Genomic DNA, 26,781 nt, shown 5'->3' on the forward strand with positions numbered 1-26,781 from the left:
GCAGGCGCTGTTACCTGGAATCCCGCCCTGGGTTTGTCGTCTTGACGGCCGCTTCCTCTCCAGAAGAAGAGTCGTCCTCGTCTGACTCCTCCGACTGCAGGTCCTCTACCATGGAGCGCAGGGGGCCTGTGCGGGGTGGGGGAAGGCCAGGGCTGTGGGGTCATAGGGGGCCCACGCCCAGCCCCAACCCTCCACCCGTCTGGCAGTGGTTCCTCCCACCCCGCCCTACCTTCCTGCACCCTGGCCTCAAGGCCAGGGCTTGCAGCAGGGCTGTGGGGTGCCTCCATTGCAGTGAGGGGACCCGCCAGTGCTTCCAAGGGGGCTCACACTTGGGTGGGCAGCGTGGTGCCCAGCCCAGGGCCCTCCCCTGGACTGAGGCAGTGGTGGCGGAGCCTGCGCCCCGCCACTCACGCCCCCCTGGCTGCCCCTCGGTGGTCCCCTCGGCAGCTCTCGGCCCACTGTCCTCCCTTTCTCCAGAGGCACACAGTTCCAGTCCCCTACCGACGGCATCTTGGTTTATATCCCCGTTACCAAGGCGACAGAGGGACACAAAGCCCTCAATTACCTTGGTCACGTGCTCCTGCTCCAGCAGGTCCCCTCCCTCCTTTCCCAGATAAGAGCACTTGGAGGGCGCCCGCCCCATCCCCCAGCGCCACGCGCGACTGCGCAGCTCAATGCCAGGCCGCCCCCCCCAACAGACTCCGGGCTGTGGGGGAGGGGAGTCACTCCGACCAGGGAAGATTGACTTCCTGGCTTGCAGGGGTCCTCACAGGCACCCACCCTCATCTGAGCTTGCCCCACCCCACAGGGAGAGAACACAAAGCAAGAACAGGAGACAGGATGCCGGAGCAGGCAGGCCACAGGGGGTGATCCTTGAGCTCAAGGGGGTGGGGTGGTCAGTGGCGCCAGCATTTCCTCAGCACAGCCAAGAGCCCTGCCACCCAAGAGGTCCGGGGCAGCCACCAGTCTGAGATGTGTAAGGGCACCTTAGTTCCACGGTGGAGACTGCTCCCCGCCTCAAGCAGTCATTGAAGGCACCCACCTTGACTGTGGTTCTGGGATGGCTCGAAGTCTGAGTCTGAGCTGGAGTCCGCGCTGGAGCTGGAGCTGGACGGGCTGGACGGGGCCGACTTCAGCCGGGTGGGCGGGGGAGAGGGGGACTCCTTCAGACCACAAGGAAGGAGAGGGGGGGGGCAATGCCCTCGGGCCCTGCAGTGCAGCCTGCCCCAGGTCCCCTCCTCTAGCCCCTCTCCCTATTGTGATCCAGGGGAAACAGACTCTGGAGACCAGACCACCAACCACCAGGGCTGGGGGTGGGGGAACAAGAGCTCTGGGGCGGGGTTCACCTGCCTCAAAGAGGGTTGCAGCCAGCAGATGGGGGCAGTGGGAGCGGGGAGGGGCTGCTTTTCATGGGTAGACCCTCCCCCTGCCTCTGTGTCCCCAGTGTCCTGCGGGGAAGACAAAATGCTGTGTCCTGTCTCGTGTCACTGTCCCTCACTAGCTGCCCCTGCAGAGTGGCGGGTGTGTACATGTGTGTGCACCGAGAGCGGCCCCTCTCCAGCCTGGGCCCTGAGCCCTGCAGGTGTCCTGTCCACATCCTCTTTCCTGTGCCTGTCCACCCTAATGCAGCCACCAGGGGGCAGGAGGACAAAACAAACTTTGGCCTCCATGGGAGGAGGCAGCCTCATCTGGACTCAGCCCCTCCCAGTCCCCAGTGGCCCCAACCCTCAGGGGGGACCTGGACCACAGGAGGCTCTCCTCGTCACGAGGTCCAGGCTCTTGTGCAGAGGGCAGACAGCTGTCCGTGAGCAGGGCCACAGATGCACGAGTGCCCATGCCCTGGGCGGCTGGTACTGAACTCCACAAATGTGTGTGTTTGGGGAGGGGGGTGCCCCTCAAGTGGCCGCCTGCTGTGCTGCAATGTCCCAGGCCAGGAAACACCTCAGAGAGCCCCTGACCTCCTGGCAGTCAGGAGGCTTGCTCAAGAGCCCCTCCTCTTAGGCGCAACAGAACTGGACATCCATCACCCCACTCTGAGTAGTGAGGTGAGGGTTCGCCCCTCAGGGAGAGCAGGCTGGAGCAAGACCACACAGGTCTGTGTGCATGTGTGTATGTATACATGCTGCGTACATGCACGTGTGTGCAGACGCATGCCTTGAGTCATTGGCCAAGGACTGAGGCGAGGGGCAGTGAGGAGGGTGGGCATCGGGATGCCAGTCCCGCTGTGCACCCCGACAGGCGTGCGGCCTGGGAGCAGAGTAGTGGTCCATCTTCCTAGAAGGCTGGCTCAGACTGCACAGCCTCTCTGAGCAGACAGCAGTCCCAGCCCGGCATCTTCAGAGAGTCAAGTGGCCCCACTGCAGCACAGTCAGCCAGAGCATGGCCACCATGCTCCAGCACCCCCAGTCTGCGCCTGGACCCACGGTCACCCCATGGCAACTGGGGAGGTGGCTGGGAACGGGATGCAGCCGCGGGGAAGACACAGTCACCCACGCTGGCCGTGAGTGGGACATGGTGGGAGGGAGGTTTGGACCAGGGCCTGGCCCCTGGCGTGTCCCAGAGACTCACAGCTCCCCTGCTCGCCTGCCCTGTGCCCAAGGACAGGCCTGGGGAACCAGCCCTAAGTCTCCCCTCGAGTGGCAGCTTCCTGAGGCTCAGTGGTGAGGGGGTGGGCTCACCTCGGACTTGAAGGAGGCCTCGTCCTCCGAGTGGGATCCCTCCACCTCCACGGCCTTCTTGGCCTCCTTGGGCTCGCGTTCTGCCTGCAGCTTCTCCCCTTTGCCGCTGCCCTTGTCTTTGGCGGGCTTTCTGTCCGAGAGGGAGGAGGAAGACGAGGTGCGGGGCGAGGTGCTGGGGGCGCTTCGGGGCCCCTTGGAGCTGCTCTTCTTCTGCTTTTTGGTGCTGGGCTTGGGCGAGTCCGAGGTGGCAGGCCGCTTGCTGGAAGACTTGGGCGGGGGTGGGGCCGGAGGGCCCCCCTTGGGGGACAGGCTCTCCAGCTTGGGCTCCTTCAGGGCCAGCTTGGGCTCCTTGAAGGCGGCCTTGGGCGGCGGTGCCTTCTCCTCCTTGGGCGGGCGGCCCTCGGCCAGCTTGCGGGGCGCGTCCTTGGAGGCCTTGGCTGGCTCGCGCTCCGGCTCCTTGGCGGCACTCTTACTTTCCGAGTCCTTGCGCGGCCGTTCGCGGTGTTCCTTGCTTGCCTTGTGCGGCTTGGAGGATTTGCCACTTTCCTTGTTGGCGTCCTGCAAGGCCAAGGGCGGGGGCACGGTCATCGGGTGGTCCAGACCTTGCTGGTGTGACCCACCTGATGCTGCCTCCGCCAGAAGAAGAGGAGAAAGCCTGATGGCAGTGGGGAGTCTGGTGGAGTGGCTCTCGAAGCCTGCGAAAGAGGTCGTGTCCAGCCAGACCCTCACAGCAGCCCCCAGTCTGGGCCTGGCCAGTGCCTCGCAGTGCCCACAGCCCAGTCTTCCGGAGCCCCATCCACAGGTCACTCATGGGCTTCACGCAATGCCCAAGACCTCGAGCGCACACCACATCTCCTGAGGCCGCCAGGTGGCTTGCCTCCAATGGGTCTGGCCCGGGGGATCCACCCTGAATTTGCACGGTGCATGGCTCCCACTCCCACCCTCTGTACCTGCACTCAGAGCAGGCAGCTCCTGGGTGTTCTGCCCCGTAGGTGGCAACAGGCCTGCGTGGGGCAGCTGTAGCAGCACATCCATTGTGCCCTGGTCCAGACTGAAGGATGAAACCAAACTACCAGGCCCATGGCAGTGGTCTCTACGGAAACAGACCGCCACACCTTCTTTGTGCAGAGCAGCTGCAGGGCTCAAACCACTGGCTCAGCCACAGCCCCTGCAGGCTCCTGACACTTCACTGCACATTTCAGACAACGTGGCAGTCTACGCCAGGCCATGTGACCCCCACCCTGGAGCCAGACCAGCTTTCTGAACACTGGCTCTTGGGGGTTCTGTGGCCATGGCCCTTGACTGGTAGGCTAGATTCTTTTCTCAGGGGTGCAGTGGGTGGGTGGGGGAGGAGATGCCAAGGCCTGCCAGCTGGGCTCTCTGAAATGCAACCATTCGTTTCTACTTGTTTGCAGCTGCCTGGGCAGTGCCTACACCAGAGACTACCTCTGGCCCCAACTACAGTCAATACGTGTGGGCACCCACACTCTGCAGGTAGGGGGCCTCTTCACCAGGGATGCCCCCAGTCCTCAGTCCCGAGGGGGTCAGCTGCTTTGGGCTGCGCCTGACCCTGGAGGTAGCGATGGCAGGCCAGGTGCACAGCCAGGCCCAAGGCTCTCAGACAACGCCCACCTGAGCCTCTCCCAGGCCACAGCCTCATGGGCAAGTCCCACGTGGCACCTCGGGGGAGGCAGTGTGTTCTCACACCTTCCCCGACAGAAGCCCTCAGGATGGCCACGCCACTGTCACCCTGACAGACACCACAGGCCTGTCCTGCTGAGCCTCTGGAGACAGCTCAGCTACCATGGCCTCCTTGGCTGACACCACAGGCCGGTCCCTTCATAAATGAGCTCCGGGGCGGCTCAGTCATCACGGCCCCCAAGCCCACAGGCTGTCAAAGCTTGGTGATCTAGTGACAAGGAGATAAGCAGGGTCAGGGACTCCAGCACCCCTGGGGCACTCCTGGACACGCGCTACTTGAAACAGCAGGAATTTCCAAGTGGAGACTCTCCCTGCAGGACAGACCCTCAGGCGGACAGAACCCCTGGCGACGCAAACTGAGCTCCGGAGTACGACCGATGGCCCAGCCTAGAGCCCAGTTGTGTCTGGGAGCAGCCAAGAGTGGGGACCCAGGCCCCTCCTGATGGAGAAATTTCTCTCTGCCCACAGGGACCCCAGAAACAGAGACCCGCTCTGAGTGGGGTCAGCAGTCACGTGCTAACTACTCCCAGCAGGACAGTGTGTGGACACCAGGCCTGCCTGTGGCAAGGTGGCAGAAGTTCCTGCCTGAGACCCCTCGGTGGACACCTCCGTGCCCACAGGCCCCTGCCCAGCAGGCAGCAGGCAGCTCTGCAGGGGGAGGCAGGGGTCCTCACAGGGTCTCAGCTGATTGCAGAGGTCTCAGCCATTCGCTGTGGTGGGTAAGAGAGAAGTGCCCGCGACCCCGTAGGAGAACTCTCGGCCAGCACTCGGGCCCCACAGGAAGACAGGCGCCAGCGCTGGCAGACAAAAGAGCGCCCGGGTGCTGCTGATGCGGATGGCTCAAGGACGCCAAAGGCGTGACCAAGGAGCGGACTCAGGGCAAAGCGGAGCAGCGCACGGGGCTGATGACAAGAAGACAGGCAGCTGCCCGACTGCCAGCTGGTGTTCAGGCGCCAGGCACGTGGAGAAGGCGGGGCAATTGTGTGCTTGGAGTGCAACTGAGGCCTCAGCTGGGCGCGCTCAGAGAGCCTGCTCAACGGAGTGGCAGCTGTACACTGTGTGCACGTGTGCGCGGGGAGACGCAGTCCAAGGCCTCGGCTGGGAGTGCTCAGATGGAAGTGGCAGTTGTACACCATGTGTGTGCACATGTGAGGGTGCTTGGAGAGCGAATTCAAGCCTCAGCTGAGACTGCCCCAAGAGAAGTGGCAGCTATACACGGGCGTATACACATGGATAGGCAACCAGAGGTCTCAGCTGGGCACGTTCAGAGAGGGTGGCAGGTGTGTGTGTATGTGTGTGTGTGTGTGTGTGTGTGCAGAGTGATTTAAAGCCTCCGCAGGGCCTGCTCAGAGAGAAAGGTGGCAGCTCTATGTGTGCACACGTGTGTACATGGAGAGTGATCCAAAATCTCAGCTGAGCTTGATCAGAGAGGTGGCAGCCGTACACATGTGCATGTGTGGAGACAAGCTGGAGGCCTCAGCTGGGCGCACTCTGGAAGGGGGGCAGCTGCACATGTATGCAGTGTGCATGAGCACGTGCTCAGGAGGGGTGGCAGCTCTTGGGGGGGGGGGAGGAGAGAGACAAGATGATACTCAGCTCCTCCTCCATCAGCTGCATCACTTGTCCTCACTCTGACTCCCAGCCTGGCCCCAGGCAGCCTTCTCTGCACAAGCGGCTGCCCAAGAAGCAAAGCCCGGAAGACTGAGTGCGGAAGCAGCAGGGCTGGGCAGACGACAGGCTGGGCCACAGGCCGGCCAATGAGCACACTGTGTGCAGCGGCCCTGGCTCTCCTAAGAAGGGTGGTGAGCGGCAGCCAGGCGGAGCATAAGTCCCAGAAAGAAGATGAGGGCAGCTCTGCAGGGTGCAGAGCCCCACCCTGCACGGCGGCCTGGGACGGGCCTTGCACCGCACTAACCTTGGTGCCGTGGGCCGGTTTGGTCTTCTTGGGGTCAGAGAAGGCAGAGAGTGGAATTGTGGGTAACATGGGGTAGTCGGGGCTGGGCCTGGACACGGTTTCTGCTCCTTCGGGCATTACCATCACCTAGTGATAAAGAAGAGACAGGCGTTACGAGGGAGCGGCTGCTGAGTCAGCAAGCCTGGTGGAGCAAAGAGAAGGCTGGTCAGGAAGATGTGCCTGGAACCCCAGAGGGGGCCACGCCCACCGGAGCTTGGCACTCAGGTGCACAAGACGAGAAGCTGCAGCGTGAGGAGCCAGTGGGCAGCCTCGGTGAACGCTGTGGGAAGAGCTGCCCCGCACTGCGGCCGGGAGCAGGCGGAACGAGGCAAAGAGCAGACAGAGTTGGGAGATTGGGTATCCTACTCTGGGGAGTGGGACATAAGAAAGCCTGGGCCCGTCGACGTACTCCCAGAAGCACCAACAGGCAATGGCCATAAAGTCAACTCTGGCTTCATCGGGATTCAGGGGCCAGGTTTGGGGAGATAGATAGGCAGGCCTTTCTCTCACAGTACCTCCAAGATCAACGTGTGCACACCAGAAAGCACCCCTGGATGGTGGCGGGGGCGGGGTGGGAGAGATTTGGCCTACAATGTACTCTCCCAGAGTCTCCAGGTAGATAAGATGAGGGCCTTCAGCCTAAGAAGCCTGGAATGAGCGGTCCTGCCCAGGGTGGCTATGAGCAATAGACCTACTAAGCCACGCACGGCCAGCCACAGCCATGCCCAAGACCTAAGACAATGGCCATGCGTGGGGGCCAGCAGCGCAGTGTGAGGGCGAGCCAAGCCTACGTCCCCGCGACCACCCTGCGCCTGTGCTGAGTGCTGGCTGGCTTCAGGTGCAGGATCATGTGCTCTCTGTAGCAAAGCCCCTTGTGGAAGAATGAATGGAGCCACGCCTGCGCCGGGGGCCCCACAGAGAGGCCCATCTCAGCAGGTGGAGGCAGGTCAGCCCTGTCAGAGAAGTCACCAGTCTGGGTGGCGACTAGTTGCTCTCCACAGAGGCCCAGGGACAAGCCCGTCCCGGAGGACCCTACCACCTGCCCAGAAAGTGGCATTTTTCTAGGGCATGCCTGCTGCCTCACACGAAAGTCGAGAACTCAGACTCACCCAACAGCTCGTGAGGCCTAGAGGGAGCACATCGCATCCACCCTGGGTCTCTGGGGCCCCAAGGGACACAGACACCCCCACCCCATCCCCAAGCCTCAACCTCTAAGGCTCGCTGGCTTCTCCCACGCCCAGAACAGTCTAGAAGGCACGCAGCTCAATGGAGGCCCCTTCACACAGGAAGCCTGTCCCCTGCCCTCGCTGTCTGCACCAGGTTCACCTGGAGACACTAGCCGAGGGTTCCTAGAGAAAGCTGACCCGAAGTCTTCCGGAAACACCCCAAACACCTTGTGTCAAACACACAGTGAGTGAGCAGGAGGGCAGGCAGAACCAGGAGGGCCTTCGGAGCCCCGCCGGGTCTGCAGGAACCTTGGGCAGGGGCTCCTGTGTCCCCCTTGCCAGCCAGCACCCAACATGAATCTCACAGCCATCACAGGACCCGCAGGATCAGCCACAGCCCCGTAACGGACCCACGACACTTTAATGCAAGTAAACGTTTCTCCATGACCATGCGGACGAGGCAACTGAAGGAGCGATCAGATGCCCTCCATCAGTCAGCATTGCAGCCACTACAATCACACAAATGCACACTCACATATGCTCACATGTATGCACACTCATACACACCAACAGGTATACATGCAAACTCAGAGTCACAAACTCACATACATATACAACACACACACAAGCTCATGTATGCACACACATACACTAACACACTCATACATATATACAATACACAGTCATGCAACCACATGGTCATATACTTGCAAACTCATCGACAACCATGAACACAAGTACACATTTACACTGTCACACGCGTGAGGGGGCTTCAAAAAGTTCAAAGAAACTTTGAGTAAAAGGTAGTGAATTTTTCTACAAACTTCCCGAAGCCCCCTCAGACACACAGACATACACATACATTCGCGCATACACAACACAATGACAGACTCCCTCAAGCATATATTCATGCACATTCAGATCCAGTGTGTGCAAAGGTCTAGTGACTTAGGGTCCCTCAGAGGTGACGTCTGGATCTCCTGTGACCAACCACAGCCGGCACCGCCTCCCCACAAACAGTCCAGTTCCACAGCTAAGCACCCCACCTCCTCCTCCTCCGCCTGCCTCTGCCAGCCAGCACACCACACCCTCCCCTCACTCACTCCCACAGTCACTCTGAACGAACCCCAGGGCCCACTCAGGAATCCCTGCCACACAACTCACGCAAGGCCCCGCTTGTGAAGGGGGGTGACCTCCACGCACAGACCCCAGGGCAGAGCCTCACGAAGCAGCCACTGAGATCCTGGGTGGGATGGCGCTGGCGGCAGCCTTGCCAGGCCGGTTTCAAGCCAGCTCCAGTGCCAGCCACGCGGACAGACTGGCCCAGTGCCCATTCCTGCCAGCCCCTCAATGGAGGAAGATGCTCATTAACCACGGCCAAGCAGGAAGCAGCCAGCCACTCATCCCTGTGGCCACCGCCCAGAGCAGCCGGGAATGCCCTGGGTCCTCTCGGCCTGGCCAGACCCTTGGAGAGCCCCCCAACGGCCCCACAGTTCCTCTGCCTCAGGGCCACAGCACCCAGGGCCTCTCCCAGCCCAGCGGCTTCTGCCCATCACAGTGCACTCACCCCGCCTGCCCTCAGGAGCTTGCATCGGAACTCGTAGGTGGGGTTGTTGAAGGTCAGCTTCTCACAGCGCAGGTGGTTCACAGGCGGGTTACCCTCCAGGTTCAGGAACAGGTCATAGGTGAAGCACACCTTCCTGGGCTCCTCCTTCAACAAAGTGAACAGGAAGTCAGGGAGCCGGGCCTGACACAGAGGGCAGCCCACTCCCCACCCTGCCTTCTCTCCCCTGCTTCTCCCATTGAACACTCTTTGATCGGTGCCTATAGGCCGGGGGGCTGGGCAAGGGGCCCAGGCGGCACAGCTATAAATTACTGGGCTGCTAACCCAAAGGTCGGCAGTTTGAAGCCACCAGTGGCTCCAGGAGGACAAGCCTGTGATCTCAGAGCCTCTCTGCGGCAGTCTGCTCTGCCCCTCGGAGAATAGCAGCTGTTGAGCTGAGAGCACTCAACACCAACAGGTAAGGGATCCCTGGGTCTTTCCCTCTGACAGCTCCTGGGGTGGCAGGGTTCATCAAGGCTGCCCAGCCACAGGGCCCCTGCCCACCCACCAGTAGAGAAATCAAAGCTCAGAGCCCCCCCCCCACCTCTGCCCCCAGCCTGTCACTGGAAGGCCCCCCCCACCGGATGGCTGGGGGTGTTCTGAGCACAGCGGGCTCATTCAGCATTGCTCTGAACCCGAGGCTCATGGTCAGGCCTCTCCATTTCTGTACCCCACCCCAGGACACACTGGGGCGCTCGGAGGGATTGGGGACACTTGTCTCTTAGTGACAGTTTCAGGAGAGTGGAACGGGGACAGGGGCATTGGGTGAACCGGCTAGGCCAGGAGGGCCTGGGGTGCCGGACAAACAACACTGTGGAAACTTGGTGGCCACACCCCTCTTTCTTCACCAGCTCCCCGCCCAGTTCCGGAATCCCGGGCCCCAGCATCTGGGGCAGGGAGCCAGGAGATGGGCCACAGGGTGAGAAGAAGCTTTAATGCAAACAAGGGTGAGGAATACTGACAGGGCTGGCCCTGGTGGCACCTCAGCTAAGCACTGGGCTCCAGGAAGGCTGGTGTTGGAAGCACCCAGCAACTCCATGAGAGAGACACGGTGGCGAGGGTCCTTCAGGAACAGGGCCCATGTTGCTTCCGACACCCCAAAACCATGGCCATAGTCATGGCCAAGTGTGCCCCACCCAGGAGACCTGGTGCCATAGCCTGCAGTTCAAAACCACCAGTCGCCCCTCAGGAAAAAGATGAGACTAAGTGACAGTCTGGGAACTTACAGGGCAGTTTCCCCTGTCCTGTAGGGACACTGCGAATTGGGACTGACTCTGCATGGCGTTTGGTTTGAGCTTGTTTTGAACCAGGGTCTCCAAACCACTGGGTGGGGAGAGATGAGTCTTCATTACACAGGACTGGGCCTGGGTGGACAACTGCAGGCCCAGCATGGAACTAGGCAGCCTCCCTTAGCATCGAACCAGCAGCCAGTGGGCTACGGCCCCACAGGGCTTTCCAGGCTATGGCCTTCCACAGCGGATCACCAGGTCGGTCTTCCAAAGCACCTCTGAGTGGGTTGGAATGGCCAACCTTTTAAGGAGTAACCAATTGTGCCACCTAGGGGACACCCACTCATGCCACCCAGAACAAAAACTCTTTGCCAGAGTGGATTCCCACTCACAGCGACCCTCGAGGCAGGGCAGAATTGCCTCTGTGGATTTCTCAGACTGTAACTCCATACAGGAGCAGACAGCCTCATCTTTCTCCCACCCAGTAGCCTGGTGGGTTTGAACCGCTGACCTTGGAGTTAACAGCTCAGTGCGTGCCCACCACACCACCAGGGCTCCTTCCTTATTACACACTCAGAGATGAACCTACATGTCAGAGCTGGAACACCCCAAAGGCACAGACCTGCACAGCCTTGTCGCTGGCATTCTCTCTTAGATACGGCACCAAGAACATTAAGTGACAAACGGAAATACTGGCAAGCTGATTACACCAAAATCAAGGGTTTGTGGTTGCTGTGTTCAGAACAAACAACAAAAAAGGTAAAAGAGGCAATCCAAAATACATCAACATGCAAAAATAAAAGAAAGAAAGGAGACAACTTTTGTAATTCTATCTGACAAGGGACTTGCCCGAGTGGGCCTCAGAGAGTCCATGTGTCAGGAGTCTCAAGCCCTTTCTGGACCAGGGTGAAGGGCACATCTGGCCCTCGGCCATTCACACACACAGCCCTTTCCAGAATCAGGGTTTTCAGCCCCACAGCAACCCCAGCTGGCACGATCCTGTTTCACAGAGGACGACGCTGGGCCGGCAGAAGCAGAGGCATCTGTCCAAGGCCAGCATGCCTTAGAGAGGCCTCTCCCCACCCCACCCCCGCCGCCTCCACACACACACACACTCACAGCGCTACAGCCCCCTGGAGACGTTGCCTTCATTTCCTCAGAGACCCCAGGGGTGGGCAGGCCAGCACTCACAGGACTGTGAAGCGACCACAGGCCCCCAGTGACAACGTGGAGTCCAGCCCAGAAGCACCATCACTGACGCCCGAGAGCTACCCTGAGTCACCCGGCCTGCTGGCCTTGGGCCAGCGTCTCTCTAGCTTCAGACCAGGAAGATACAGGGAACTGGCCAAACTGGTGCCAGGGCCTGGGCCACCCTGTGCTCATTTGAGGGTTGTGGGCAGGCAGGCAGGCAGGCAGCCTGCTAGGCTGCCAGTGCCCTGTGGCTGTCCCCACGGGCGGGAAGCCATCAAGGGGACAAAACTCCACACCTGACACCAGGTCCCTGGCCTCCATCCTGTCACTGGCCCTGAAGGACCCAGACTTATTCCTGGACAACTAGAGGTCTGCAGGTGCCCCTGCCAGACCCCCTGCCTTGTGCACTCAGGCCCTGGGCCCCACGTGAAACCCTGGGAGATGCCCAGTTCTGATGCCCGCAGCTGAGCCCCACTGGCAGTCCTGGGGTGTCCTACACAAACAGTTAACAAGAGCAGCTGCTGAATCAAAGGCTGGAGTTTTGAGCTCACCCTAAGGTGCCTTGGAAGAAAGGCCTGGCAATCAGCACCAGCCAGTGAAAGCCCTGGGGAGCACAGCTTGGCCATGAGACACTTGGGGCCCAGGCGATGAGGCTGACAACGTGGAAGGCAGTGGCAGGGCGGGGCTGTCACTTCTGTGGATGAACTCCACACTCTGCATCCTTGAAGGGTGACATGTAAGAAGTGGCTCCCATCCCAGCTCTGACCACCCAGGAGCCTGGTGCTCTCCTGGGAGCTAGAGATGCTCTCCTGGGCCCACAGGGCTCCCCTCAGCCACCAGGCAAATGTCTCTCTCTCTGCCTGGGGCCCCTTGGAGACCCCGTGCTCCCTGCCCCGCCATGGCTGCGCCTTTTTACAGCCTCAAAAGAGGTGCTCAGGGTGAGTCTCTGCTCTCACAGCCCCAAGGGGCACCTGAGGTTCACCTGTTTTCTGGGCTCCGGAGAGGAAGACGGGCCAGGCAGTGGCTTCCGCTAAGGCTGACAGCCTCTGACACTGAGCTGGAGCCGACCTGACAGCAGTGGATTGGTTTGTTTTTGTGACCTCCTGATTACCCCCATCTACCAAAGCAGCTGCGAGAGCTGCCGCCACCTTCGTTCCCACTGAAAGGCGCCTAGCACAGCAGTGAACAATGACACCTGGAGCCTGAGAGGCAGCCGGCAGTCCAATGCAAGGGGCAGGGCGGAGAACCACCTGCATCTGCTGCCCCACCTCACAGGGTGGCTCTGAGGTGACACAAACAGAGCAGGGACAGCCATTCTCACCCAAGATGGGGGACTCCAGGGACCTCCCATACACCCACAACCACTCCCGCATGAGTTGCTGGCTGCAGGGATCCCCCAACTCCACAACCACTCCCACCTGAGATGGGGCACCAGGGACCCCCTCCCACAGGCCCTCATGTGATGGGCAGGTGAGCCCAACTGAGACTCTGCCCTACTAACATCCCCAAATACTGTCTTCTGGGTCCTCCCCTGACTCTGGGCTGCTCCAGTGCCATCTGCACCGCTCCACACATCCATCTTCTCTTACAGCCCCAAACCTGCTGCCCTGGAGCGACTCCGGCTCCCGGTGGCTCCGAGGGGCCCCTGGGCTGGATCACCATGGGAAGGAGCCTGGCAGCCCTGCGCAAGCACTGGCTGGCTTGCAGCACAGCTACTTGAGGTCTCGTGGCAGCGCAGCAGCAGAAAGGCCTGGGTGCCCTGTGGGGCAGCTCTGCTGTCCTGTAGGTGGCGGAGTTGGCATCAACTCAATGGCACCAGCGCTGCCTTTACAGAACAGACCGCCAGGCCTTTCTTCCGGATACCCCGAGGTGGTTGGCAGTCATCACAGGTGCTGGCCCTCCTCCAGGGCTTCTCCTCAGGACAGACATCTGAAAAGAGGCTAGACCAGGACATGCTGGGGGCCTCCACCAGGCCGCTTCCTCTCTCTAGGCACATCCTGCCCGCTGGGGCAGACCCTCCAGGAAACACAGCCATGGGGACATGCACAGCATCCGACCACACAGGCTTGTCAAAACTTGGAGGCCTCCGACCTTTCTCTGGGTCTCCCCACACAATGGCCCCTCTGTCTGGCTCCTTGGCGATCTCAGCCAACTGTCCCAGTAGCCAGCTTGCCTCATTGCCGCTGGGGCTGCCCACCCCCTGAACCTGAGGGTGCTGTGAGAGTGTACATGGAATGAAATGAGCGTGAAGACATGGTGACCCCTTGGGAGGGGGTCATCCTTAAAGGATAGCCTGGGCTCCGCTCTCTGTGTGTTTTTGACAAGCTGAAGGGCAGGTAGAGGAGCAGGAGACAGGCTGAGGAAGGAAGATATCTTGCTGTGCTCTCTCGGTGGTTATGTACTCACTGGGAAGGGGCTGAGGGTGGGAGGAACTTGGGCTGGGTGCCGGAGCTGCTGCTCCTGCACAGGCGCAGATCAGACAGGACCGGTCTCAGACACGGTGGAAGGCCCCAGGCTTTGCTAAGGCCAGTGCCACTGGGGCGGACTTCAAAGTGCACACCCTTTCTGATAATGCCCTCAGCTCCAGGTCAAAGGCACCCAGGGTCCTTCGTGAGCCAGGGCTCGATTTGGTGGCAGTTGCAATGTCCTTTTGAGGCTCCAGGTGACAGTGGTTGGTCACAAAGCTGACCCAACGATGCGCTCCCCACAACGTGCCAACTGGCAGCTGAGCGCTGTGCCCTCAGGGAGACGCTGCTGTCGGACACGCTGGTCTCACAGCCCCAGCCCAGGGAACCACTGTGAAGAGCTATGCTCTGCCACCACATTTCCACCCCAGTCCAAAACTGAAACCACCCCTCTCGTCTAGCCATCAGCTTCCGGGTCAGGTGAGAGCTCTGCCCTGGGTTCTCTGGGGCTGGTGTTTTCACAGGTCGATGGCCAGGCAGTGAACTCAGAACTTCCATGCCCTGGGGATTCCTGGCACCTACTCAGAACTCGACTCTCGGCTGTGGAGTCCGTCCAACCTTAGAGGACAAAGCAGAACTGCTCCTTGGGGTTTCTGACCCTCGCCTTTCTCCTGCATAGCAGCTGGGGGATTTGAACTGCTAAGCCTATAGTTAGCAGCTCAACGTAGCCTACTATGCCATCAGGGCTGCTGGATAGATCTTTCTCGGAGCAGAAAGCCTCAACTTTCTTTCCTGGAGGGATCGGTGGTTCCAAACATCTGGCTTGACAGCAGTGCAGGGCACAGGACTCCCGCTAGAATGGCTGTAATCAAAAGGCCAGTGGCAGGTGCTGCCATGCCCAACTCAAGTGGGACCTGGCCCCCAAGGTGGGCTGAGGACCAGCAAACTGGCAGGGGGTTGGGAAGGGTGCACAGCATGGTATCCCGGACCTGGAAGGACAATAAGCCCAGCCCCCAGCATGATGAGGCACCAGCTACATTGGGGGGAGGGTTGCTTTAGCATCCCCCCCATAGCCACCCTGGAGCACCAGGCTCATTCACAGGGTCACCGTGTGTCCCCAAGGACAGCTGCTCTGAGGCAGCTACAAGAAGGTGGCTGGGGACACGAGTCAAGGGGCAGGAACAGCCAGGGAGGCTGACCAGGGGAGCGTTGAAGCAGCGGAGCGGGGCGAGCAGGGCTGTGTGCACGTTCCATTAAAAACGGCTTAAAACAAAGATGTCACATTCACAGAAAACTCCAGGGCAGCTCAGGGGTCAAGGGGTTCGGTGCCAGGGTGAGGGGCAGGCTGAGCAGTCGGGCTAAGATGTGAAGCCACCACTGGTTGCGATGGCCCAGGGCCACTGCTGGCCTTGGAGAGTGAAGTGAGGGGTGAGGAAGGGCGGCCAAGGTGGGAGGGGAAGTGGGGGGCAGTATCTCTAGATGAACACGCTCAGTTTGGGCCCACCAGAGGCCCTGTGGAAGAAAGGCCTGGCAATCAACGTGAAGAAGCAGAGTTTCCATGTTCTCTGTATTATCTTGGGAGGAGCTTTCTGCCGCTCCTCTTGGGGCCTCCTCAGCCTGGGGGCCAGTTTTCTGGGAGACCAGGGAATGAGCTAGGTCGCCTCACACTAACAACAACTTCAAGAAAATTTACTTACCATGGGCTGCCTCTGAGTTGTCTGGCCACCACAGGCAGACACCACTACGAAGCCCACATTACAAATGGAGAAACTGAGGCTAAGAAGTTACCTGGGCCCCTAGTGGCCAGTGGGTTAAGCTGTCCCCTACCCACATTGCTCACACACAGATGTCTGCCCACCTGTGGGTGCCATGTCCCTTGTTGTGATTGGCTGCTGCAAGTCGGCCTCTCCCACAGTGGAAGGCAATGCCTTTTCCAGGATGAAGCCCCTATCAGACCCCTTTGGTCCCAGGGATTTACAAAGGCTGATGTTTAGACATTAAGCAGCAAACCTTTCTTCCTAGTCTGTCTGAATCTGGAAGCTAAGCTGAAGCCTGTATAGACAGGAGTGGCTGCTCTGGAGGGGTGTTGGCCAGGAATCTTACCATCCATGATCGCCCCCTTTCAAAATGACATATAAGGTTTTCAGGGGCTCCTTCCCCCAAAGTGGGGGATCTAGTCCTTCTTTGTTTTCTGTTCTTAGTCTGGAAGCTCTGCGGAAACTATGCTGAAGCACTGCAGCCTTCAGTGTGGGTTCCAGCCCAAATCTTCACACCAACAGGTCACCATCACACAGCTACACGGAGAAGGGGTTGAAGTTGTCAGACAAATCAGTGTTCATGGAAGTTAACAGCCAAGAGCTCAGGAGACATGCTGCATTAGGCAAATCTGCTGCACTACCCAGAAGCCATAAAATCCTCCATTGCCTGATATGCATGTCAGGATTGGTCAGTGAATAAGGGAGACCATAGAAGAATAGATGCATTTGAATGTGGTGCTGGAGAAGAATATTGAAAGTACCATGGACTCTTAAAAGAACAAACTGATCTGTATTGAAAGCAGTTAAGACCAGAATGCTCCTTAGAATCAAGGATGGCAGAGGGTCACAAGAAAGAAACGAGCCAATCAGGGTGCAGTATAGCACCGAGGAACAAACAACTTTCCTCTAGTTCTTTAATGCTCCCCCCATCCCCACTATCATGACCCCACTTCTACCTCACATATCCAGTTAGACCAGAGCATGTACAAGGGTACAGATAAGAGCTAGAAACACAGGGACTCCAGGACAGATAAACCCCCGAGGACCAATATTGAAAGTAGAAATACCAAGAGGGGAAGGGGAAGGTGGGAGGAGAAAGGGGGGAACCTATCACAATGATCTACATATAAACCCTTCCCAGGGGGACGGACAACAAAAAAGTGGGTAAAAGGAGACATCAGTCAATGTATGACATGAAAAAATTTTTTTAATAAATTATCAAGGGTTCATGAGGGAGGAATTGGAGGGGAGGGAAGGTAAAAAGGAGGAGCTGATACCAAGAACTCAAGTAGAAAAAAGTGAAAATGATGGCAACAAATGTACAAATGTGCTCAACACGACGGATGGATGGATGGATTGTGGTAAGAGCTGTACAAACCCCCAATAAAATGATTTTTAAAAATCCAAATGTTCAAATGTTAAATAATAATATTGGAACTACAAAAAAAAAAAAAAAAGGAATCAAGGATGGAAAGACTTCATCTCACATACCTGGATGCTCCCTGGAGAAGGACACCAGAAGAGCAGCTGGAAGAGGAGAGGCCCTGGACGAGGTGGGCTGACATGGTTCGGGCTTAGGGGTGACTGAGCGGATGGCGCAGGAACATGCAGTGTCCTGTTCTGTTGAGCCGAAGGTCCCTCTGAGTCGGAACTGACTCAGTGGGACCTAACAACAACATGACGCCCCTTCGGTGGCGTAGTGGTTATACGGTGGGCTGTGATCCACACGGTTGGCAGTTTGAAACCACCAGCCGCTCCGAAGGAGAAACAGAGCTTTCTACCACTGTGAACAGTTACAGTCTCGGAAACTCACATGGACAGTTCTACCCTGTCCTGTAGGGTCGCAATGAGTCAGTATTGACTTAGTGGCAGTGAGTTATGAGCCCCCCTCCTTTACTCACTACTTCAAAATCCGACTCACCCTGTCTAAGCTAAGGAGCACTGGTGGTGCTGTGGGTTATGCATTGGGTCCTAACTGCAAGGTCAGCGGTTCACACCCACTAGCCATTCTGAGGGAGAAAGAGGAGGCCGTCTGTCCCTGTACATCTGTATGCTGAGAAAATAACCAGAGGAAGCGGGCTCATATGAAGAATGTGGCATCAGGGTTGGAGGAAGACTTATTAACAACCCTCAATATGCATATGACACGACCTTGGGTGCTGAAAGTGAGGAGGACTTGAAGCACTTGCTGATGAAGATCAAGGACTAGCCTTCAATAGAAAAACCCAAATCCTCACCACTGGACCAACACGGAACACATCAAGATAAATGAAGAAAGGTAGAAGCTGTCAAGGATTTTTGTCTTGCTGAGACCCACAACCAGTGCTCATGGACGCAGCAGTGAAGAGGTCCATCTGCTGTATGAGACCTTGAGAGTACTGAAGAGCAAGGGACCCAGGCTGCAGATCTTCACTGGCTTCACATGCCCACGAAGGTTAGACACCAAATAAGGAGACTGAATGTTGGTGCTGGCAAAGAACACTGAGAGCACCAGGGACTGCTGACAGCACACACCCATCTGTGCGGGAAGGAGTAAGCCCAGAGCACTCCATGGAGGCAAGGATGGCGAGGCTCTGGCTGACGGACTTTGGACGTGCTGTCAGCAGAGATCAGTCCCTGGAGAAGGACGTCATACTCAGTAAAGTGGAGGGGCAGTACAAAAGAGGAAGGCCCTCAAGGCGATGGACTGACAAAGGGGCTGCGACCCTGGGCCACTGGCATAGGAACCGCTGTGAGGATGGTGCAGGACCCGGCAGTTTTTTGCATAAAGTCACTATGGGTTGGAACCGACTCAGTGGTACCTAACAACGACAGCCCCTTGAAACCCTATATAAGGTTATAGGTTGCTGAGTCCGCTTGTACAAAGACCTAGAGTTAGAAAACCTAAAAAGTAGCACACGCCCAACATATCTTAAATTGAAAAACTCAAGAAAAATTTCAAGCCTCAAGTTACAATATTGAAAGATTCTAAGGCAAAATACTCAATGAAGCAGGAAGTATCAAATGAAGATGGAGAGAATACAGAGTCACTGTACCAAAGAGAACCAGTCGGCAACCCACCAATTCTTCTGAGCAAGGGCCAATGGTCTGAAGGAGGACATTCAAGCTGCACTGAAAGCAGCAGCAACACAAGGCTCCAGGAGTTGACGGAATCCCATCGAAATGCTCCATGAAGCTGATGGAGCACTGGAAACCACTCACTCATCTGCGCCCCCAAATTTGGAAGACAGCTGCTTGACCAACTGTAAGAAATCCATATTTGTACCCATTCCAAAGAGTGATGCGACAGAATGCTCAACTTATTGAACAATATCATGAATATCATGTGCAAGCGAAATTTCGTTGAAGTTCATCCAACAACGGCGGCAGCAGGACACTGGCAGGGAGCTGTCAGAGATTCAGGCCCAATTCCGAGAGGATATGGAACAAGGGATATCAGTGTTGGTATCAGATGGACCTTAGCTGGAAGCAAAGAGTATCAGAAAAATGCTTACTGTGTTCTATTGGCTATGCAAATCATTGCACTGTGTGGATCATAAACTCCAGGTAACCTTGAGAAGAGCGGGAATCCGAGAGCACCGTGCGGAGGAACCCGTAATGGAGCAAGAGGCAGTTGTGGAACAAAATGAGGGAAGAGCATACATGACTTAAAACCAGGAATGGCGCGTGTCAGGCTTGTATCCTCTCACCACACTTACTCTATCTGTATGTAAGTCATCAGAGAAGCTGGATTATATGAAGAAGAACGTGGCATCAGGATTGGAGGAGGACTTAAGAACAAGCTACAATATGCAGATGACACACAGCCTTGCTTGCTGAACGTGAAGAGGACTTGAAGCAGGTGCTGATGAAGGTCAAGGATTGCAGCCTTCAGTATCGATTACAAGTCAGTGTCAAGAAGACCCCAATCCTCACAAGTGGACAAATCACGATAAGTGGAGAAAAGACTGAAACTGTTACGGATGTTGTCTTGCCTGATCCACCATCAGTGCTCATGGAAGCAGAGGTCAAAAGATGAGCTGCGTTCTGGATATCTCCTGCACTAAGACTTTTTACAGCGTTGACAAGCAGGGAGGTTACTTTGAGGACTAAGGTGCGTCTGACCCAGGCCCTGGTGTTTTCAGTCACCCGTGTGCCTGTGAAAGGTGGGCAGGCAGTCAGTGAGGCATACTGAAGGAGAGTCTGCCTTTGCGTTTGAATGATGCTGTGAGCAAACCATATTGAGAGTACCACGGACTGCCCAACACACAGACACATCTGACCCAGGATGCTCCTTAGTGGCAAGGATGGTGAGACTTGGTCTCATGTATTTTGGACATGTTGTCAGGAGAGACTCCTAAAGTGGGACATCGTGCTTGGTAAAAGGGCGGCAAAAAAAGAAGGAAGACCTTCGACAAGACAGACTGACACAGAAGCTGCAACCCGGGCTCAAAGGAACAACTGTGAGGACGTGCAGGGCCAGGCGGTGCTTTGTTCTGCGGTGCTTCTGAGTCAGAACCAACTCAGCTCTTAGCAGCAGCAGCGACGTGAATGGAACCAATTCAATGGCAGGGGCACTGGGTTTGGGGATCTAGAACTTACAGGGGTGTCAAGGCTAGAACTCGGTGCAACTTACGGTAGAAAAGTCGCCTGCAGACCCACCACTGTGTCTCAGGTAACACTCCAAATCAGTGTTTTTAAGTCAGAAAAGTTGCTTTTGCCATTAGCCGACTTTTGTTTCCAGCTGAGGTTCACACCATTTCTAACAGCATTGAGGCAGTGCTCGCAGACAGAACACAACGCATAAGGCAACACCGTCCCTGTCATCGGGTATGTTGTGGGTTGTCGGGTGCCTCACGGTGCCCCCCATGGGCTTAGAGGTGTTATCATCTCAGCAGTAGACTGCCAGGGAGCCACCGGGGGCGGGGGGTGGAGGAGTTTCTGTGCCTCCAATCTAGTGGTTGGTAGCTGAGTGCTTAATCACTGGCCGCCAGGCTTCTCCTGTGGCCATAGCACAGATGTGCACGAGCCCCGCAGCAGGCCTGTGGGCAGCTCCTGCATGGGCACTCCAGGTATGGAGTGGTGGGTGAGTCTGCGTGCGAGCACATTACTGGGAGCTGCACTGGTTGGAATCCCCCGTGCTCTGCCAGGCTCCTCCGCACACACGGGAGTGAATCTCCTGGGGGGCATGCTCTGGGACTGCAGAGCTGTGCAGTGCTGGCCTGGGGAGGGCACCCACCAGAGAGAGCAACAGAGCACTGTGGGTGAGCCGTACCTCCAGCTTCTCTGTGTGCCAGGCCTCAGAAAATAGGGTGGGGTGGGGCAGGAGACAAAGACTCAAGGACCCCGTGTGTCCCAGTGCCCAGGGATGCAGTGTACCCGTCTTGAGTGACCGGGCTCACAGCCAGGGTGCCGGGCTGAGGGTCTGGCCACGTGTCCTTGCACCAGAGTCTATCAGCCCATAGGCGTCCAGGGGGGGTCACCTGTGCAGGACCACAGCCTGTCCCTCCAGAGCCCACCCTGTACCCTGGGGCTCTGCTGGAGGAAGGCCCACGGTGGGCTGACGTGATGCAGCTGCAGGGTCAAGGGGCCCCTGCTTGGCTGCCTGTGCTATGTAACTCCAGAGCCTGCCTGTCAGTGACTGTCCCCAGGCCCTCCAACTGAGCAATGATGAGAATGTGGGGCAACGAGGGAAAAAGGGGCCTGTGCTCCATCTAGCCTCGATGTTTGCGTCCAGCAGGGGCCTGTTGGTGGCTGTTAATTCAGCCTGACTCAGGGCACCCTATTCCCAAGGGACTGAAAAAGGCTGCCCAGCTCAGTGCCATGCCAGAATCAGCAGTGGGCTGGGTAACTGTGGTCATGGGGTTCTCAGAAGCCGACTGCCAGGCCTTTCCTCCTAGAGCACAAGCTCCACTGAAACCTGTTCCGCATCGTACCAGACTGACAGGTGGTGGCTGGGCAGGAGGTGGACTGGGTCTCTCGCACGGGGCCACAGTCCAGAAGAGGCCCGAGCCCCACTCAAGCCTGGCAGGGTCCCATCGGTGATGCTCTCCCTCCGAAGGTTCTCTGTCCACAGGACCTAGACGTTCACCCCAGTCAGGCCCCGCCCTCTGCCTGCTGGTGCTGACCGCCGGGCCGCAGGACTCCCATCTGAAGAGCAATGGTCTGGAGAACGTGGAGGCTGCCAAACTGCAGTCCTGAGAACAGACCCAAACCAGCACTCTGTCTGTGGGAACAGCAGGTCCCAGATCTAAGGCCTACGGTGTGCCCCAACCCCACGGACCCCAAGACCCTTGGCTTCAGAATGCCCCAACCCCACGGGCCCCAGGACCCCTGAGAAGGTGTTGTTGTCTTCCTGCCCCAAACACCTAGCACCATCCAACTCCCAAGAGGGAGATCCCCCAGGCTCTACGTAATTCAGCCCACCAGGCAAAAGGCTGGGAGGGGGTGTTGGGCCCTATGGTGCCAGAGGCCCCAGGTCACTCCAGAAGCCATGAGCTTTTGGCCTAGACACAGAGACACTGGGTAGTGTCCCGCATTCCAGCTGGCAGGGTCTGGAGGCAGCAGATATGTAACACACACCGAGACCGAGGGGTTACCTCCAGGCAGAGGAGGGTAGGGCAGGCCATAGGGCAGGGCAAGCCTAGGCCTCCCCGGCAGCACCCAGCAAGAACCCTGAGCAGGGAACAGGCTCTGCCTGGCAGGCAGTCTTCCTGGTCCTCCCTGGGCCCTGTAGGCTGAGGTCTCCAGGCAGATGCTGGGAGTAAAGGGGGCAGTGCCCACCTGTCGGCAGACCTAGCACCAGAGCAGCTCACAAAAGAGAAAGGTTCAAGGAAGTCCAAACCACCCCACCAACTTCAGAGGAGTCCCCAGAGCCAGCAACCCATGAGGGGCTACTACTGCTACTAACCCACCCACCCTCCACTGGGGGGTGCTCAGAGTACACACGCAGCCATCCCAGGACTGGCCCAGCAGAGATAGGGCGGGAAGGCTCTGTGCCATGAGCCTGAATCCCAAGTCACCCCCCAACACTTTATGAGAGCCTTGGCCTGGCCACTCCCAGCCAGGCCCTCTGCATGCTGTCCCTGCAGCTCTGAGCACTGGGTACAGAAGAACTGTCCTCTGCACTCCCCTCATCTCTACTTTTTTCTCACCAGGGGACAGTCATGTGAACACCCAGGCCCGAGTCCACCCAACTCCACCAGAGCCTGAGCAGGGAGTCTCCCGGGAGGGACAGGGCAGCCCTTGCCCTGCCCCACCAGCATGACACACAGCTGCACTGTGATCCTGTCCCCCTCTCCCCGCCTCCAGCCCAGCACCTGAGGCCCCACAGCACCGTGGGCACAGCAATGCCATGCGCTGCTCCGGTGGGCCATGCACCTGAGGTGTCCCGAGGTCATCTATGCTGGGCAAGAGGTGGAACACATTGACTCCTGCCACGTGTTCCCACAAGCCCAGGTGTAAACAAGGCCTCATTAACCAGGCAGGCAGGCAGACATCCCCCCCACCCACACCCACCCCACCCCACCCCACTTCCTTCCTGAAAGGCAGCCAGCAGGCTGCACACAAGGATCAGCCGCCCCGAGGCCAGACCGATGGGCTACGGGTGGGTGGGTAGGTCCTCTGAGGAGGAGCAGAGAGGACTGCGGGGAGGTGCTGTCTACACTTTAATTGCCGGGCTGGGATAAAGCACATACATGCTCACTGCCACCTTTAAAACACACAGGGAGAAATGAACTGTGATCCAGCCACTCTGACCAACACTGGGAGCATGTGTGTGGCACCTGCACTTTTTTTCCTAGAAAGAACAAAAACCGTAAACCCACAAGCCAAGGAGTGAACCCAAATCACAGTGACCCTACAGGGGAGGGAGAACGGCCCCATAGTGCCCACGGCTATCCCCTTGACCAAAGCAGGTGGCATGCACCAGGGTGGCTAGGGAGCAGCCTTAGCTACCAGGCAGGCCCCTTGCATGAGTGCCAGGCAGGCTGTCGCTGCCGGCGGCCACGGGTCAGAGGGCATGGCCCCTCTGGGTTCTCCAGGTGGCGACCTTCCAGAAGCTGGTCACCAGGCCTCTCTCCCACAGTGCCAGGTTAAGTTTGAACCACTGACCTCTGCTGGAGTTGGCACTGAACCACCTGGGGCTCAGACAAGGCCACCCGACCCTTCCACTCAACTTAGGACCTCTCCCTGCATGCCATTCCCAAGCAGCATCACACACTGACCCATACTCCCCTGCTGTGGGACCCCTAAGGTTCCTTCTGCCTCGTGTGACTGGGGCTTGGGGTTGGCCTTCGGTCCACCGCCTCTCAGGGACCGTGGGCACCCTCAAGCCTCTCTGTGGCTGGCTCTCGTCATGAAGGTCCTGAGCCACAGCATCCCCTAAGCCCCGACAGACTGCAGACCCCACGGTGTTTCTGTGGCTGTCCTTGTGGTGGGAACAGTCGGCCAACTGGCCTTTGCCCTTGGAGGGTGGGTGGGTTCAAACTGCTAACCTGTCTGTTAGCAGCTGCGCCCACCCCAACTGCACTCCGCACCTACTGCCAGAGCACCCTTCCCACCCCGAGAGCTGAGCCACCAGCCTATGTGCCCGGCTGCTGCCGCTACTGTCTGCTCGCTGGTGACAAAGCACCAGGCACTCAATGCTCCTCTGGTGAAAGGCACCGCCTTGTGTTTCCTCGCTGTCCCCACGTGTCCTACCTTGTTTTTGAAGTGCACCTCAATGGGCATGATGAAGCCAGCGTAGCCCGACTCCTCCACTTTGTAGGGGGGCTCCTTACACACTGAAAGAAATGGAAACACAGCCGTCAACTTCCTGCAGCGTCGCCGGCTGCATGAGGCTCTGGGTCTCTGGGCCTCTCAGGAGGCTGGGCTCGCCTGGGGATGTGGACTGTCACACAGAAGGGAACAAAGTGGAGAGGAGGGGCAGAGAGAGCCTCAGAAGTGGGGCATGCAGGGGAGGGTGTCAGCTTTTGTTGTTCAGGACGGTGTTGAGGCCAGAGAAGTGGCGCGGCCCCAAGGGACCCCCAGTCCAACTGGCCCAGGTCAGCTGTGCAGAGTGCACCACCAAGTCCCTGGAACTGGACCACCCGGGCCTTAGCCCCTGGCTTACACTCCAGGGGCGGTAGTGGTGATGCGACAGAGCCCAGTGACACCCCCTCACCTAACTCAGAAACGCAAGCACAGACAGAAAGATGACATTTTAAGACTTGGTGAAGTTCAAGAAAAACACTGCCAACTGACTGGCCCATGAGCCCTCATTATATAAAACCTAAACCATGCCCATTCCGACGCTCAGTGACCCTGGGGCAGGGCAGAGCTGCCCGTGGGTTTCCAAGCCCGTGCATCTCTCTGGGGCCGGCGGGTAGGGACTGCTGATCTACCTGGCACCACATTGGGCCACCAGAACTCCCTAAATGATGGGGGGTGGTGGGGGTGGTAGTGAGATATGGAAACACAGCTCTCTCCTTTTAAGAACCAACCAACCAACAACAAAAATCAGACTATTCTTTCCTTCTGCCCTTCGCTCTCCAGAAGTGACCCGAAAACAGGAGATCAACACCCCCTCCGGTCTCCGAGCCTTTTCAAGCTTGTCTATCTGTGAGAGGTGCAGTGGGCTAAATGCTGTACTGTGGGACCCCACCCGCTCCTCGGTGCGAGGAAGAGGAAGCAGTTTGCTCTCTAGAGGCACAGGTTCGGATTCTTCACGTCTGCTCTGGCCCACGGGATCTCGGGGATTGGAATGGGCACAGCGGCAGGGAGCCTGGGGTATGTGAGGGCAGAGAAAGAGCAGAAGGCCCCTGTAGAGCTAGACAGACACAGCGGCTGCCACGATGGGCTCAGACACAGGGACCACTGTGAGGACAGCGCAGGACCGGGCAGTGTTTCCTTCTGTTGTGTGCCCGGTCGCTATGGGTCGGAACAGACTAGGTGGCACCTAACAAATATACCTTTTTGGACCCAGTACAATAATGGGGAAGGGGACCAGGAGTTGTCAGAAATGCTTTATGAGACACAGTAAAGCATTGTATGATTTTTTTTTAAGGCCTTTGGCTCTCATATCTAACTCATAAACCCAAATCAAACCCAGGTGCCACCACGCCCACTCCCATCCAGGACGAGTCCGGTGGTGTCAGATTTGTGCTGTCCTTTCAGAGGCGGCTTTGTTGAAGTAGACTGCCAGACCTTTCTTACTCAGTGCCTCTCGGTGGACTCAAACCTCGAAGCCTTTAGTTTGCGCTCAACCACCTGTGCCATCTCCAAGGACTCTCTAAGACAAAGCGGTCGGCTGGGTCAGCTCGCTGGCCTCACAGGGCAGGGCTGGTGGGCTGTGGTAGAGGAGCAGAGAAGGGGCCGGGGCTTCTGCATCCAGAGCTGCAAGGACGAGCCAGAGGTGAAAGCTGCCTGGGCCCCCCCCACAAACTTTCCCAGCATTCCTGCTGGCCCGCCTCCCCCCCACCTCGGCTGCACCCCTTTCTCCTCCCACTCAAACCTACTGCTGTCTTGCTGGGGATAACTGCTCTCTCCACGCACAAGCACATACTGGAGGCCTCTGAAGGGCAGGGCCTCCCAGCAGCAGGCCCCATTGACAGGTCCAGGGCTGGCACTCTCAGCTTGTCACCTGACACCTGGCCCACTAGCCCACCTGCAACAGAGAGCCACACAAACACCACAGAGCCCGCCCAACTGGCAGGCAGGGGGCATCCCATGAATACCCACCAGGCGGGCTGTGGGTGAAGCATGTAGGCCTAGGAGAGAGGCGGGGCCGAGATGGCCCACACTGCACGGGATCGCTGCTGGGCTGGAGGTAGCCCAGAGGTTCTTTTGGGGATGATAAAATGCCCGGCAGCTTGACAATGGTGACGGTCACACCCCTCTGTGAATGTAATGAAAGACACAGAACTAACTGCACTATCCCAGGGTGAATCTGGGATGAATCTCAGTCAGGTGATTATTTCAAAACGGAACAGCTCAGCCAATGGAAAGGCTGCCTGTGGAGCAGCAGCCCCGGGGCCACCTGACCTTCCACACAGGCGATCCCTCTCCCTCCGGGCCATCATCCAGCAGTCCACGCTAGAGACAGCTAGCACTTACAGTATGACACTGGGCCCAGGCCAC

General features: G+C 58.0%; 1 protein-coding gene across 3 annotated transcripts in view; it reads right to left on the bottom strand.

Moving 5' to 3' along the window:
• Nucleotides 1-26,781, bottom strand: part of MLLT1 (MLLT1 super elongation complex subunit) — a 42,034-nt gene that overhangs the window by 3,703 nt on the left and 11,550 nt on the right. Inside the window, exons 3-8 of one of the 3 annotated variants that reach the window (XM_075545546.1) lie at nucleotides 24,364-24,446; nucleotides 9,067-9,210; nucleotides 6,295-6,420; nucleotides 2,679-3,236; nucleotides 1,043-1,163; nucleotides 15-126 (exon numbers count right to left, since the gene is read on the bottom strand). In XM_075545546.1, the coding sequence (XP_075401661.1) occupies nucleotides 15-126; nucleotides 1,043-1,163; nucleotides 2,679-3,236; nucleotides 6,295-6,420; nucleotides 9,067-9,210; nucleotides 24,364-24,446 (1,144 nt within the window). The remainder of the gene's footprint in view (nucleotides 1-14; nucleotides 127-1,042; nucleotides 1,164-2,678; nucleotides 3,237-6,294; nucleotides 6,421-9,066; nucleotides 9,211-24,363; nucleotides 24,447-26,781) is intronic. The other 2 variants (XM_075545553.1, XM_075545563.1) reach the window with 2 other exon arrangements.

The sequence above is a fragment of the Tenrec ecaudatus genome, chromosome 1 (genome assembly GCF_050624435.1).
Source record: "Tenrec ecaudatus isolate mTenEca1 chromosome 1, mTenEca1.hap1, whole genome shotgun sequence".
Lineage (NCBI taxonomy): Eukaryota > Metazoa > Chordata > Mammalia > Afrosoricida > Tenrecidae > Tenrec > Tenrec ecaudatus.